Source organism: Balaenoptera ricei, chromosome 13 (genome assembly GCF_028023285.1).
Source record: "Balaenoptera ricei isolate mBalRic1 chromosome 13, mBalRic1.hap2, whole genome shotgun sequence".
Taxonomy (NCBI): domain Eukaryota; kingdom Metazoa; phylum Chordata; class Mammalia; order Artiodactyla; family Balaenopteridae; genus Balaenoptera; species Balaenoptera ricei.
Genome location: NC_082651.1, coordinates 42,556,327 through 42,571,692, shown reverse-complemented (window position 1 = coordinate 42,571,692; position 15,366 = coordinate 42,556,327). Strand labels below are relative to the sequence as shown.

The following is a 15,366-nucleotide window of genomic DNA, read 5'->3' as shown; positions in this document are numbered from 1 at the left end:
CATTTGTTATGGTGATCTGTGATCATACCAAATAATTCATGTGACTTGCTTTATTGAGACATTTGCTTCACTGTGGTGGTCTCCAACAGAACCTGCAGTATCTCGGAGGTTTGCCTATACTCCCATAGGAGAATGTCATGCTAAGTCTAGGGTTCTGGTAACAGCTCAGTGAGTGACCTCTGCACCATGAGGGTGATTTGGCCTCAATTTCCAAGACTTTGAATCTAGAGCCCAGAAGTGTATTCCCCATGGTCGGTCCTGCAATGCTTGTTAACAATGCCTCCAAAACCCCACTTAACATACATTGTCCCTCTGTATAAAACGTGAAGTGCAGCACACAAATGATCTCTAATATGAACACAAACGATCTCTAATACGAGGTATTGATTTTCAAGTCAAGAGTGCAGGTGTAAAAAGTGGTCTCTGACTTGTTCCTAGTTATCCAAAATAGGTGGATCCACATTTATGAATCAGATACAATTGGGATTATAGGAGACTTAGGCCAAAATAGAAAAGCATTAGTGATTTTAAGTAGGGGATGGTTCTACAAGATTCAGTTCATTCCTAATGTTCAGGAATGACTCTATTTAAATACCAGTGATAGTAAAGACTTAAACTCATCATCTATTTCGTACCCTCTTGGTACTCAAAATCCCAGACATTGCATTTTCTCTAGAGGGGTCATAACTGTCTGTCTTTTCCATTTTTTGTTGTTAGTGTTTAGTTGAAGCTAGAGACCTGATGTGGATATTGAATTTCTTTTTCAGCCTTATAGTTTCTTTTTACATTAACGGACTTCAATTTGTAGTGTCCTAGCATGCCCTCAAAGTTCTTCCCATTTACAAGCATCCGAACCATAACATATAACTAATTTTCACTCCCCTGGACCTCTTAAATTTATTTCACACATTACAAAGAGAAGCATCCTGACAAAGTTATATATTCACTGCCCAGATATAAGGAAAGAAACACAATAGTGGAAGAAAAATTAAGTCTTATGTATTTTTAAAACCAAACCACTAGGAAAATATATCACAGTCTTGAAACAGCAAACAGACAGGCTACATTATCATTTCAAGTAATAAGTTGGTAAAAACACAACAAGGTCCTTAATAAAACGATAAGGTGCCAGAACTGGGGCAAGAACAACGCATGTCGCAAAATTAGCATTTGGTAACGGAGGGCTGTCCCGTTTTTTGCTCTAAAGGAGTCACAGCTTGCCCCTGAGTTGCTTACTTTTTCTCCTTTGACCTTCGTGTTGCCAAGGGATTGTTTCAACAGAGCTCTGTTATTACAGGGGGCAAAGTAAGCAATACTGGGTTTTGGCTTTCATTCTATTTTGTTTTATGCAAATCAGATTTTTCCAAAGCCAGTACTTCATAACTCTCTTAACAATTCCTCTTTCACTGTTCATTCTTGAATACTAGCATATAGCACAATCAAAATCCCCTCTCCCTTCAAGGGTGAGTGTCACTGCAAGATTGTCTTGTCACTCGGCTGACTCTGCTGCTGACAGCCTCAGGGCTCATCATGGCTGCCAGTCAGAGGGAAGGTTTGCTTCCCCTACCAGTGTGATAGCGCTTCTTATATTTTTGCAGGGTCTCCAGGCTGAAAAATGTCATGTGTGAGAATTTTAAGAAGTGCGCATCCACATCCTGATGGCCAGAAATGAATATCCACAAGGACCCTTTCAAAGTTTTTATCGAAACTACCTCTCCCAACTCTATATCTTAAAGTAGCTTCATGCCCTTGCATATAAAACAAAACCACGCAAAACAAATCCCCAGAAGCCCCCTTTCCCCTTCTAAATTAGTGACCTCATGGATTTTGTTTTATTTCCAGTTTGTGGAAAATGTTGTAGTGATCCCTCTGGTAAACAGGAGGTTGGCAACAAATAGAAACATCTCTCCTCACACTCCACCAGATCATAAGCAGGTCAGATGAACCTGCCAGCCTGTTGGTATCTGTGTACTAAGAGAATCTGGTACCTTGGAGGGCTCTGGTTTGGTACAAGGGAGACTCCCTGTTGCCAGGATAAGCACTTGCCACGTGAAATTCAGGCTCACAAAAACTCTCCTGTGCTATCTCTGACCCCAACTTTAGCACCAGGTTTTTTCACTTTCTAGGTTTCAAACACAAAGGAACCAGTGTCCAGAGGCAAGTGATATAGGCCTTAAACTTGCTGCCGTCCTTAATTTCCTCATTCATAAACTTTCTTTAGAAAACCCAAATCCCCATTTCTCTTTTTAAATAGATTCCTGCCTTCAGCCCCGATGGCCAATAGCAGACATCTATTTCCCAATGGATGAGAGAGACTCCTTCATCTTCTTGGTCATGGTTGGGATGAGGTTCATGTGGTCATCCACACACGTGGTCACGCAACTCTCCAGCTGCCGCTTCACCTGAAGCTCTTTACTCCCCGCATCGATTGAATCTTTGGCTTTGTCGTTGCAATGCATAGTGCACCGGGCCAGGCGGTCCTGCGGCAAGAGGGAAAAGGGTAGAGGAACTGAAAGGCTGACCTTTATTTACCAAATGCTTATCACGTGCCAGGCTCTGTGCTACGTATTTTTCTACGTATTACGTGGATTATCTTGATCAATTAAAGTGACACTATCATGCAATTAACCAAGATTGTCCTGATTGAAACAGAGGGTGGCACCATGAGGGCCCAGGGAAAGCATCACTAGAAAGCAGGTGAATAATAGAATAAATTGTACAGAAGCCCCTTCCAGGAGGTGAGAAGGAACTAGAGGCTACTGTTACTCAAGTACAGACTTTCAAACACCTTGATTTTATAAGGTCTGTCCTTGCTACAGAAAAATACTCAATTCAACGAATATTTATTGAGCATCTACTATGTGCTAGGGACTCTTCTAATGTTGGGGAATACAGCAATGAGTAAAACAGATAAAGTCCTTGCCTTCATTGAACTGATATTCCAGTGAGGGAAGAGAGACAAACAAAATAAATAAGTGGAGATGTTGGGGGAAACAGTTGGATATATGAATCTGGAGATCAGGAGTGAAGCTGGTCTAAAGATATGAATGTAGGAGTTGTCAGCATATAGATGATATTTGCTATGAGTAGAGAACTAGATGGAAAAGAAAAAAGATCCAAGGACAGCCCTGGGCACTCCAGTGTTCTTCAGAGGTTGGAGAGGGAAAAAACAGTAAATGAGAACAAGAAAGGAGAGAGGGAGAGAGGTGGAAAACCAGGAGAGTAAGCCATCCTATCCTGGTGGCCAACTGAGTACAGATTTTTAAGGAGGGGGAGAGTAACCCACTGTGTCAATGATGCAGGTAGGTTGAGTAAGATGAAGAATGAGAACTGACCACTCCCATGGAGGGGAGTGGCAAGAGTGGTCTGGCACAGAGGAAAAGTAAGTCTGGTTGGAGGAGTGAAAAGTGAATGGAAGAAGAAAGTTGTACAGTAATTCAAGAATCAAATTTTGAAAGACCCTATCTGTAAAATAAGGTGTCAAACACAAAGAAACCCCCTGAAGTTCCATGATCTTGGAGAAGTTATTCTTCTATAGCGTCAGTAATTTTGAAGAATTTTATATAGAATGTAAAAATGTATCACATTAGACATACAATTTTTCCAGTTGAACAGAATCCCAGGCTGTGAAAACTGGTTCAGAGGTGGGCCCTGCTTCCCCAAGTTCCAGGAAAGTATATCCAGAGGAAGGGAGTGAAAGGAAGTTGTGGATACCCTTTGGTCCAGAGAGGGATACTGTAGGGGGGCTCTTAGTGACCTCAAAGAGGCTTGTAAGTCAGGCATCAGTGAGTCAACAATAATAATGCTTCATATAAATGGCCACTCTTTAGTGACACAGGAGCTGCCCCCTGGGTGTAGCAAGTAGGAGCATCCTGGGTGGGTATATCCACAAAATGATGGCAGGACCTTGTTCTAATCTGTACACTTTAAAGACTGGCCCATTCCACTTTCCTGGGGATTCTGCTGTTGTAAGAATGAATTAATATGTTTTAGAAAGCTTTATACTGTACAGTATACATATATATTTGATATCTATGGGGGAAAAAAACATAAGGCTCTTGGTCATGAACTCCCTTGGTTAACTCCCTTTTACACTGTTTCTATGGGAAATTTTTACAGCACTCAATCTCCAGGACTTTTTCCAAAATTTGAAACTGCGTAAAGAGTAGTTGGCCATAGGACTGTCACAAATGTTAACACAGAACCAAGACACTAAAGCTAAGAGTTTTGAACAAATGCTTGTCATCTGCAAAAGAGCAACATCAAGGGCTAGAGTCATCTGTTTGGGATATTCCTCACCTGGAACTTCTCCAACTCGCTGGTCACCAGGGCCTGGGCTTGAGCCAGAGGTGCATGGCAGCGCTCAATGCACTGGTGCACTTGCTGCATGGACGCCTGGCTGTCCTCACAACAGCCGGCGCTGCACCGGAACATGAGGCCCTGTGCGGGGAGGGCAGAGGGAGGTTAGGTAGGAAAGCCTCCAGGACAGAGATGACCACAGAGTGCAACAGAGGCTAGGAGAAGCATCATACCCGCACCTCTCCTTAGAATAGACATCAGGACCTTAAAACCACGAACGGGAACATTATCCTCGGTGCCTAGCGTAGTGTTTCACAGCCTCCTTGCCGCTAGCTCATTGGCACTTGTTGAATCGAAGGTTGGGTGGACAGGGAAGGTGGTGGAGGGTCAGATGAAGCCAAGTTCTGAAAACCTGGTGCCTAAACCACAGGGTTCAGAGGTCAGCAATCTAGTAACCTACATTCCAACAGGGGGCAACTGGTCCACTGACTCCAGGGGCACCTTTAGAAGGGAAACCCACAATCCAGTTAGGGAAGCAGGACCAGCAACCACAAAACATTTAGGAGATCAAAACGGAACAGCATATAGGCCAGCGCTGCGTGGAGCCAGGTTCGGTGCAACAGAACCGGGCATGACCTGGCCATGGAGGAGGCCGAGCGCAGTCCCCTTTCCGGTCTTTCACGCTGGCCGTGCTCTTTCCGAGCCTCTGGCTGCTCACCTGCAGAAGGGGCCGCGCAAGTGGGGAAGGTCGGGGAGGCCGAACATCTTACACCAGGGTCTTCTTAACCCTGGCCCGGGGACACCCCCTCCCCCGGCCTGGCCTGGGGGCCAAACGGCCTTGCGCATGGCGAGGGAGCACAGATTTCATCCGCTCAGCCGAAGCTCCAGAAGTTCTCTCTGAGGGTGAGCCGAGCTTCCGAGGACGCCGCGACGACCCCAGGGACACCCCGACCCGGGTCTGCGGGGAGGGAGGCAGTGGCGCTGGGGATCGTGCGGCGGCTGCGGGAAGGGGCCAGGAATCCCGGACCGCCTTGGCTCCCCCCGGGTCGGCCCCCGGCCCGCTACCTGCATCTTCCGGATGTTCTCTCTCTCCAGACTCTTCACCATAGAGTCCACCGCCTCCTGCACCCGGAGCTGCTGCAGCTCCGCCATGGCGACCCCGCGCTGCTCAGTGCCGCGCCGGCGCCCACATGGACTCCGGGCACGAGCCCGCCCCTTCGCCGCCGCTTCCCGGGTCACCGCGGCGCGCCCTTTCCGGGCCCACGCCGCCGCCTAGCGTCCGAGAGGAGCAAGTGCATGCCCGGCGGCTAGCTTCTGCCCGCGCTCCCTGGCCCCCCAACCGGAGTCCCCGCCCACCTCTCGGCCTTCTTCACCTGGTTCGCCCACCTCCGCCGGCGGTGCAAGCGCCGAGACTGCATTTTCCCCTCTACCTCCCTCCGTCCCTCTTCCCCTCTCTTCCTTAAAGTTCTTTAAATTTATGTATTTATTTTTAAAAATTGAAGTATTTACAATGTTGTGCCAATCTCTGATGAAAAAAAGTGAAAAAATATTTAATATAATTAACATAACAGATAAGTGCGCAGATCTTAGATGTATACACCTTGATGTGTTTTAACAAACCTTGCCCTTTCCCAGTCAATCCCCGCCCATTCTCTCCCTATCTCCCCACTCCAGACCCCAGGCAACCACTGATCCGTTTTGTATCACGACAGATTACACTTTCCCTTTCTAGAATTTATAAATCATTCCTATGTACTTTTTAGGGGGGGGGGTTGGCTTCTTCACCTAACATAACGCTTTTGAGATTGAGCCTTATCTTCAGTTCCTTTTTACTGCCGAATAGTATTCCATTGAATGGACATACAACAATTTGTTTTTCCATTCCTCTGTTGATGGACATTTGGGTCTTTCCCAGTTATTAGCTATTCTGAATAAAGTGGTGACTATGAACATCCTTGAGCAAGTCTTTTGTAGACATAGATGTCCATTTCTCTTGGGTAAATATCTAGAAGTGGAACTGTTGGATTGTCGGTAGATGTATGTTTATGCATTTATTTCTAATAAGAAATTATTAACCTCAAAGGAGCAACGCAGGGGCTACAGATATTCAATCGACAATGAAGCATTTATAAGCCAGTAACAGTGGGCTGTTTCTGAGCTCCTGGAGCAGTTCTATCAGGAATGCCCCACCCCACCTCCAACTTTACTGTCCTATGTATTCATTGATTAAGCACATGCAGTCGTCCCTCGGTATCCGTGGGTTCCGCATCCGCAGATATGGAGGGCCGACTATGATACTTGAGTGTCGGCGTCAGGACTTGGTGTGCGCAGTGGGTCCTGTAACCAACCCCCCCGCGGATACCAAGGGACAACTGTAGCTGGTGCGTGCTAGGCATGAGGCACTGCGGTAGGGGCGAGGGTCCACAGGGGAGCCTTGGTGAGGGTGAAGGGGGCAGACAGGTAGTGTTGGAAGAGATGTGCTAATACGGGGTGACCGCGGCTGGCAAGAAGGAAGTGAGCAGTCCAAGTGTCTCAGGAAAGCTTCCTTAGAGGATATGACAAGTGGGTGTTTTTGCCTGGCACACGAGACAGTGAAGAGAATGCCATGCCCGGCACGGGGAGCTGCCTGAACAAAACAGTGTGAAACAGCGTGAAGCTTTGGGGTAGCCAAGTGGTTTTGCTGACTTGGAACCTGGAGTAGAAAAGGAGAATAATGAGTGAGGGACACAAGGAAAGGGGCCTTGACTTTGGAATTTAGGCATTTGCTGCCATCGGACACTAGATGGCAGGAGAACTCTGGTTTGAGAGCAGTGGGCTGCTTGACTCAGCCCAAAGACTTCAAGCATCAGGCCCTTCTCTAGCCCACGTGCTGGTAACTTCCAGGAAACCACTGTTCAGCAACTGAAACATCCTTTACACTTCAAGCCAGTCTAGAGGCGGCTACCAGCAGCCTCTGGAATTAGAATGACCCCGGCTATTACTGAATGTGCCAGGCTTTGTTTTAAGTTCTTTATATGGGTTATCTCATTTAATACCCACAACAATCCTATGAGGTGAGAACTTTATTATCCACTTTTCTCCTGCTCAGGGCAGAAAACTGAGGTCTAGGGAGGTGAAGCCATTTGCCAAAGGTTGCATATTTAGAAGCTAGAATCGGTGGAGCTAGACTTCCAACCTGCATAAGCTAACTCCAAACTGCGAAGTAGGAAATCTCTGTTATGACTGACAATGTTTATACTTATGTTTCCATATTCCATGGAGAGTTCTTACTTTCTTCATTATAGAACAATCTGAAATGTCTCACCTTTCCCCCTTATTTCTAAAATGTCAGATTGAATCTCTCCAACAAGTCCTACTTTTAGGAGCCCATTTAATCACACTAAAATGAATTTAAAAGTCCTTGAGTAAATGCAGCCTTACTAGTTCGTGTATATGAAATGAATTGTTCTTTAGTATATTTATGCAAAATGATTCCTGACTTCATTTAGCTTTGGAAACCTTCATGGTGGAAGCAGTTTAATCTCATTTTAGGAAGCTCAGATACCTTGTTTGTGTTATTTTCCTGGTGCTTTGGGAGTAGGAAATGAGGTTTCAGGATTCGAGATCTTGTCTGGCCCAGCCTTGGCTGACTCACTGGAAACAAGTCTGAGCCCTTTCAGGGTCCTGGATGGTCAGTTGTATAATCTTGATTCCCTTTCTACCTCCCCTGCATGTGACGCTCTGCCCTCAGACCCTGGTTGTGGCCCAACAGCATCCGAAATACTCCCAGCCACTCTGCCAGAGAAAAACAATGGCAATAGATAGACAAAGACTCTTTCTTATATTCAGATATGGGAGGGATAAAGGGGGCCCTGGGACCTTGGGATGATAGGAGGAAGTGAAATTTGCTCATTGCTGTCACCTTGACTGAACTTCACATTAGCAATGGGTGACAGCCAGAAACCCCTTTGGCCAACCTGGGTTAAATAGCTCCACATGAACCTCTATGCATCAAACTGATAATTCAAAAAACAATTCTTATGTTATCACTTTCTAGTCATGATATTCTATTCCTTGGTAGGTTAGGAAGTCTGCTGAGGAAAAGAAAACTCTCACACAAAGAATACCACCTTCTGTAGAATGAGGAATTTAACTTTTGGGAAGTCACAGAAATTTTTATTAAAATACATTTGAAGCTTTGACTGAACAGTTATATATATATATATATAATTAAACATAAAATAAAGCAAATGTTTTATGATTATAAATATTCTACCATGTAAATATCTCTTGAATCTATTCACATCTCTCTAGCTTACTGTTATCACCCTAGATAAAGCCACCATCATTATTAATATTATTATTATTTGCCTGGCTACTACAATTGACCCTGTTTAAATCTTTTGCACATCTTCCGATTGAGTGGTCTTTTACTTCTTGGTTTGTAGAATATATTTATATATTTTTGTAATGGGCTCTTTGTCAGTTATAGGTGTTATAAATATTTTCTCGTATTTGGTGACTTGCCTTTTTGTTTTAAAATTGGAAGAAGTCCTTAACTTGAATTTAGTCTTATTTATAGTTTTTGCCTTTATAGTTAATTTCTTTTGTGTCATGTTTAAAAATTTTTTCTCAACTCCAAGGTCATGAAGGTATTCACTTTTTTTAAAAAAAACTTCCCTCTTTTTTTAAAAAATAAATTTACTTGTTTATTTATTTATTTATGGCTATGTTGGGTCTTCGTTGCTGCGGGTTTTCTCTCATTGCAGTGAGTGGGGGCTACTCTTCGTTGCGGTGCAAGGGCTTCTCACTGCGGTGGCTCCTCTTGTTGCAGAGCATGGGCTCTAGGCGCGAGGGCTTCAGTAGTTGTGGCACGTGGGCTCAGTAGTTGTGGCTCGCGGGCTCTAGAGCGCAGGCTCAGTAGTTGTGGCACAGGGGCTTAGTTGCTCCGCGGCATGTGGGATCTTCAGGGACCAGGGCTTGAAACCGTGTTCCCTGCGTTGGCAGGCAGATTATTAACCACTGCGCCACCAGGGAAGTCCCCATGAAAGTATTCTTGAGGTGTTTAAAAATTATATTTACTTATTTTTATTTAACATTTCTTCTTTCAAATATATGCATTTTAAGGCTATAAATGTCTCTCTTCTACTGCTTTAGCTTTTGCTAAAATATTTTATAATTTCCATTATGAATTCTTCTTTGATCCACAGGTTATTTAGAAATATATCTCTTAATTTCCTAACATATGGGTATTTTTTAAGGTAACTTTTTGTTAGCAATTGCAGATGTGACTGCATTATGGTCAGCAAACATTCTCTGTTGAAATTTGTTGGAATTTGCTTTATGGCCTCAAAATAGACTTTTCTGACTGTCTCCCGCTCTCATATGCTCCCCTATCATGTATTCTCTTAGCATCTTGCACTTGTCTGTGACAGTACTCATCACTACTGCTCATTACTTGTCTTATGCTTATTTTCTTTGCTAGATTAACACCTCTACAAGGTCAGGGACCATGTGTGTCTTTTTCATTCCTCTTCCTCAATTTTTTGCTCAGTGTCTGGCACATACTAACCCCTCAGTAAAAATTTGTCTAATTAACAAATACATTTATTTATTTCAAAATAAATATAATTAACCATAAATATTTGTAAACCAGGGAAAAAACAATGATAAATAGATAAATAAAAAATTAAAAATCCATAATACTACACTACTATTTTAAATACCACTGTCGGCATTTTTATTTTTGGTTTAAACATGATAAATGTTTATTTCTCATATATCATCTGAAGATAAGCAATCTAGGGCTCATAGCGCAGCTCCACGGCTCTAGTCTTGTTCTAGTTGCTCTGCTGTTCCCAGGGGCCACACCTTCAACCACATGGTCTTTTTTTTTTTTTAAATTAATTTATTTGTTTATTTATTTGTTTGGCTGCATTGGGTTTTCGTTGCTGCGCACGGGCTTTCTCTAGTTGCGGTGAGCGGGGGCTACTCTTTGTTGCGGTGCACGGGCTTCTCACTGCGGTGGCTTCTCTTGTTGCGGAGCATGGGCTCTAGGTGCGCGGGCTTCAGTAGTTGTGGCTGGCGGGCTTAGTTGCTCCGCAGCGTGTGGGATCTTCCTGGACCAGGGCTCGAACCTGTGTCCCCTGCTTTGCAGATGGTTGAGCAATCCAAGAGCAAAGGGGCCACGTCTAAGTTCACAGAGCCCCAGGGAGGTGACCAGACTGCAAAGAGGTGATGGCTGCTTGTTTGGTGTAGGCAGAGGGGGCCTTAGGCAGGTCACACGTTCTGCAAGGCTCAGTGTGAGTGGGAGTTGCCCCAGATTGTCACGGAGCCAGACAGGGCCTCAGAGAGTCTGAGACTATCTCTTTCGCATGGGCCACCCAGGATGGGAGCTGCCTAATGATCTCCGAGGAGTGGGGAGTAGCACAGAGCCCAGAAGTGGAGGAGAGACAGAGCTGGACCCGGACAGATCTTGTGTTGTGAAGAAGGATGACTCGGCAGCACCTTGGTTCACTCCGGGTTCACTTGCAGATGCCCGTGTGGACCGATGCTACAGCTCCCCCTCCCCACAGACATCTTGTTAGATGCAGCTCTGGGATGTGTCCCCACATTGATCAAGATTGCATCTCTGATGTGTATAAAATTGATGCCTAATAAGAACCTGCAGTATAAAAAAACAAACAAACAAAACAACTAATACTAAACTTTCATTGGGTTATTTGTATGGAAATATGTTAATATAAATGTTTCAGACATTACATGAAATCTCTAAAAATCTTATATTTGTATTTGTATGGAAATATGTATGGAAATATGTTAATATAAATGTTTCAGACATTATATGAAATTTCTAAAAATCTAAAAAAAAAAAAAAAAAAAAGATTGCATCTCCGCCACCCAGATGAAAGGAGCTCACACTAGAAATTCTTTAGTCTTAGAAAAATAAAGTTGCATTTCTTGTACATCTGAGTTTGTAGATTGAGACCTGTACCTGCTTTGTGTGTGTTCCTTAGATGAAGAATCCATTAAATAACAACCACCACCTCACTGTGTGGGACCCCACAGTGACTATGAAACTGTGAGTTCTGGTTCTCTGTTGCTGTGCACCAGTGCCAGCCGTGTGGCCTGAGTGACATTAGCCACTGTCTTGGTTCAGCATCCCTCATCCTTCCACGACTATTGTAATAATAGTCCTTTATCCAGCCCTTACTGTTACAGGCTGCCCTCCAAACTTTAGTGAGCTTTCTACATTATCAATCTGGAATTATTTCTAGTTCTCCTTTATCCAATGTTTGCTCGAAGTCCCCTGCTAGTCTACAGAGGAAAGTTCTAATGTCTTAGAGATGGCCCGTCAGGATCTGCCTGGAACCTATCTTTTCAACCCCATCTCTCTACTCATTACCATATGGCAGCTGTGCCCAACCACTGACAGTCTCCCAAATATGTCATCATCCCTTTCCAGGTCTCTGGGCCACTGCACGTGCTGTGCCCTCGGTCTGGGGGCCCTTCCCCACCTCTCTTCTTCAGCTTGCTGAAGACTTGGCCCAGATGCTACACAATTGGTGTCTTCTCCTGCATGCTCCTGTAGTGCTTTTTGTTTTCTGCCATTTTTCCATCACAATGTCTTTTTTATCCCACTAGAAAGCAGGGGTCTCAAACTCACCTGTGTTTTGGGTCCTGGAGGCGGTACCAGTGAGTGAAGCTGGTCTGGGGTAAGCACTTATGTGTGCAGAGGGATGGGAACTATGGCAGACTGACGAACAACATTTTCAATTTTTTCCCTCAAACACCATGGCCCAGACAACACATGGTAAACCTGGTTCTTGAGACTCCTCAGTGAAATAATTAAATTAATTAATGGCCTTTTTGTCATCACTCGCTAGATAGCGAGCCTTTTGAGAATGCCGTATTGTTCTTTGCATCTTCCTTAGCACTATTTACAGTACAAGGCACACACATAATCAGGGAACGTTTGCTGAAGAAATTAATGAGTGGGAAGGCGATAGCTTACATTTCTGTAAATTTTCTCCCTTTTCAAGCTTACCTTGTGGGTAGTGTGACCTCTGGCCCTCTCTGTGTACTTGCGAGGGCTCCAGGTACCTCGGTGAGGGGATTTTGGAAAAGATGGAGCAAAACCAAGCCCCTTGTGTAGAAATAACTTTAACTAGAATCCTAGAGGGAGACAGTCACTGGTGAGGGATGGGAGAAATCTGGTTGGGGTCTGGCTAGAAGTTGTTCCCAATCCTGCCGACACCCCAGTTAGATGCCTCTGCCTTCCTGTCTCTGGGCCTCAGCTTTCTAATCTGATAAAAAGAAAAGGAAAAAAAAAGAAAAAAAAGAAAAAAAAGGAGGCAAATCTATATTCATTGGCTGGTTTCAGGAAAATAAGTGGAACAGAGAACTTTTAGGTTCTCAGAGGAAAATCTCTTTTTAGTACAACATATTATTATTGTGAATCAAATCATTGAAGATATGAACTTGCTGGTCCCTGGAGAGAACAACAAGGTGAGATGTGGGACGTTTTATAATGCATTTATGACAGGACACTGGAGACTTAGGGAGTTTTCACCTAAAGCAGCTCCTTTTCTCACGCTCACCTGCCAGCAACCATGGTAGGTCAGAGGGCACACCTTCCTTGGAGACATTTGGAGCTCAGTTCCAGGGAGATAATGCAGATTGGCAAGCACGTGGCTTTGGAAACATCCCCTCTTATATATTTTCTCTGTTATACAATGCACCTATGAGTGCTGAGGTCAATAGGAAGTCAGCATAATGGTTAAGAACTTGGCAGGTCTGGATTTGAGTCCTACATTGCCCCTTAGCAGTGATGTCACCTTAGACAACTTATTTAATACTGTCTATCTGTAAAGTTAGGTAATTAAAGTGCTTACCTCACCACGTGGTTGTCCTGTGACTTTTGCCCTTGGATGATGGCTGAGTCCACTCAAGCCAGGCAGACCAAGTCTAGTCCTTTCTTCATGTGATAACAGACTTTTTGATATTTAAAGAGCAAGGTATCCCAGGAGGAGTCTCTTCTCCAGGTGAAATATCATCTTGAGATAGGCTGGGACCTGGGACCCTCTACCAGAGTGCTTGCACCTGGACAAACGTCTCCTCGAGCCAAAGGATACAAAGTAACTGTAAGTGACTGAAAATAAATGTACGCATGTGCAGTTGGGGCAATTATGAACAATAGGAAACAAAAAGGCCACAAACCAACTGCCATTTCTGAGGTGCCCAGAGCAAAAGCAGGGTACCCAGTATGATCCCTGCACTTGGCAAAACAGAGGGGGTGGGCAGACCACCTAAGCTATGCCTCCTGCCCAACCCATGGATTCCCCCCTCTCCGCCATTGTTAACCCATTTAAGGACCCAAGCAGCTCCCCTTGGGGACCTGTTTCTTATCTTCTCTTCCTCATGCTACAGCAGAAGGCCCAATAAAGTCTTGCCTGAAATTCTCTTATCAATTTCTATTGATTAAAGAGTCCTAGGGCTTGGATCGGTAACAATCTGTGTCTTTCGTTAAGAATCATAGAATTTAAAAGGCTCCTAGAGACCTGTTTGCTTTTGTGAAATTTTTAGAAGAATCATTTGTTTGTTTTCAAACGTAACGACTGGGGAAAACTCCAATATAAAGAACACATGAAGATGTTATTTTAACAGTCTAAATTAACTTTCCAAGTTGAAATTTCAAAGATTAAAAAAAAAAATTTTTGGCTGCATTGGGTCTTCATTGCTGCGCATGGGCTTTCTCTAGTTGCGGCGAGTGGGGGCTACTCTTCATTGTGGTGTGCAGGCTTTTCACTGCGGTGGCTTCTCTTGTTGAGGAGCACGGGCTCTAGGCGCGCGGGCTTCAGTAGTTGTGGCACGTGGGCTCAGCAGCTGTGGCTCGCGGGCTCTAGAGCACAGACTCAGTAGTTGTGGCTCACGGGCTTAGTTGCTCTGTGGCATGTGGGATCTTCCTGGACCAGGGATCGAACCCATGTCCCCTGCATTAGCAGGCGGATTCTTAACCACTGCGCCACCAGGGAAGTCCCTCAAAGATTTGTTTATTGTAAATAGGCTATCTAGATAACCACTGGCCACGTGTGGTTATTCGAATTTAAATTAAAATAAATAAAAAAAATTCAGCTCCTTGGTCACATTAGCCACAGTTCAAGTGTTCACTAGGCAAATGTGACTACAGTATATAGACATAGAACGTTTCTATTATCGCAGAAAGTTCTATTGGACAGCACAGCTTTAGAACAATGAGGTTGTTTTGCTCAGGGTTATGAATGATATTCCAGCCTTATAGCAGTCTCAGCATCCAGTGTACATTTTGGTTTTGCTTTACTTGCACAGAATCAAGGCAACTTTGATTTTACTAGATGAGTAGTTACACACGGTGGTCCTTTCCAACAGCTCTTTTTTCAAACTCAGGATGGTCCTCCATTAAGGGGAGGTGTCAGGAAAAGCTTTAACTTGAGCCTGTACTAAAGCTAGTTAACCTGGTGGCACAAGATAATGCCCTTGTGATGTCTTGTGGGTTAAAATAGGACATAGAATATACTTGAGCAGGTGTTTTTTTGAAGAATAGCTGAGAAAGTATTTAAACACCTTTTAAAAGTTAGAATTCTCAGGCAACATGTGAAACACCAGGGCCTCTCTGTGGAGCCCTAGGGTGCTGTGGGGTACAGTTTGAAAACTCTTGATCCAAGCCAAAGTTCTCATGAAAGTGGGTCCTCAAAAGACAAAAGGGTTTCACATGGTCACACAGTAGGTGACTGTCAGAAAAGAGTAGAAATAGATTTTTCTGACTCAGTCCAGTGTTTTCCATACACTTTTGAAATGACAGGGTCCAAACATGGCTTCCCCCATTGTCTGGGCCATGCTCTCCTGAGCCTTAGTGGTGGGAAGGGTGGGCTCTGGAGCTGGACCCAAGCTGGGAGCTGAGTGGGGCCTCATCTTTCTCATTTGGGATGTTATCTTCAGTAATAATAATAGCAGCTTCCATTTATTGAGCACGTACTGCGTGCCAGACATACTGTTATCCTCATTCAACAAAGGAGTGTCAAATAAAAAACAAATCCAGACTTAGTAAGG

At 44.2% G+C, this 15,366-nt stretch overlaps 1 protein-coding gene across 1 annotated transcript; it reads right to left on the bottom strand.

Annotated features, from left to right (window-relative positions):
* Positions 1–977: 977 nt before the first annotated feature.
* Positions 978–5,527, bottom strand: FAM136A (family with sequence similarity 136 member A). Its single transcript, XM_059942444.1, has 3 exons — positions 5,365–5,527; positions 4,300–4,440; positions 978–2,480 (listed from the first exon to the last, which is right to left on the bottom strand). Exons 1-3 carry the CDS (start codon positions 5,449–5,451, stop codon positions 2,292–2,294), a joined length of 417 nt encoding a protein of 138 aa, XP_059798427.1. The 5' UTR covers positions 5,452–5,527; the 3' UTR covers positions 978–2,291.
* Between the last annotated feature and the right edge of the window lie 9,839 nt (positions 5,528–15,366).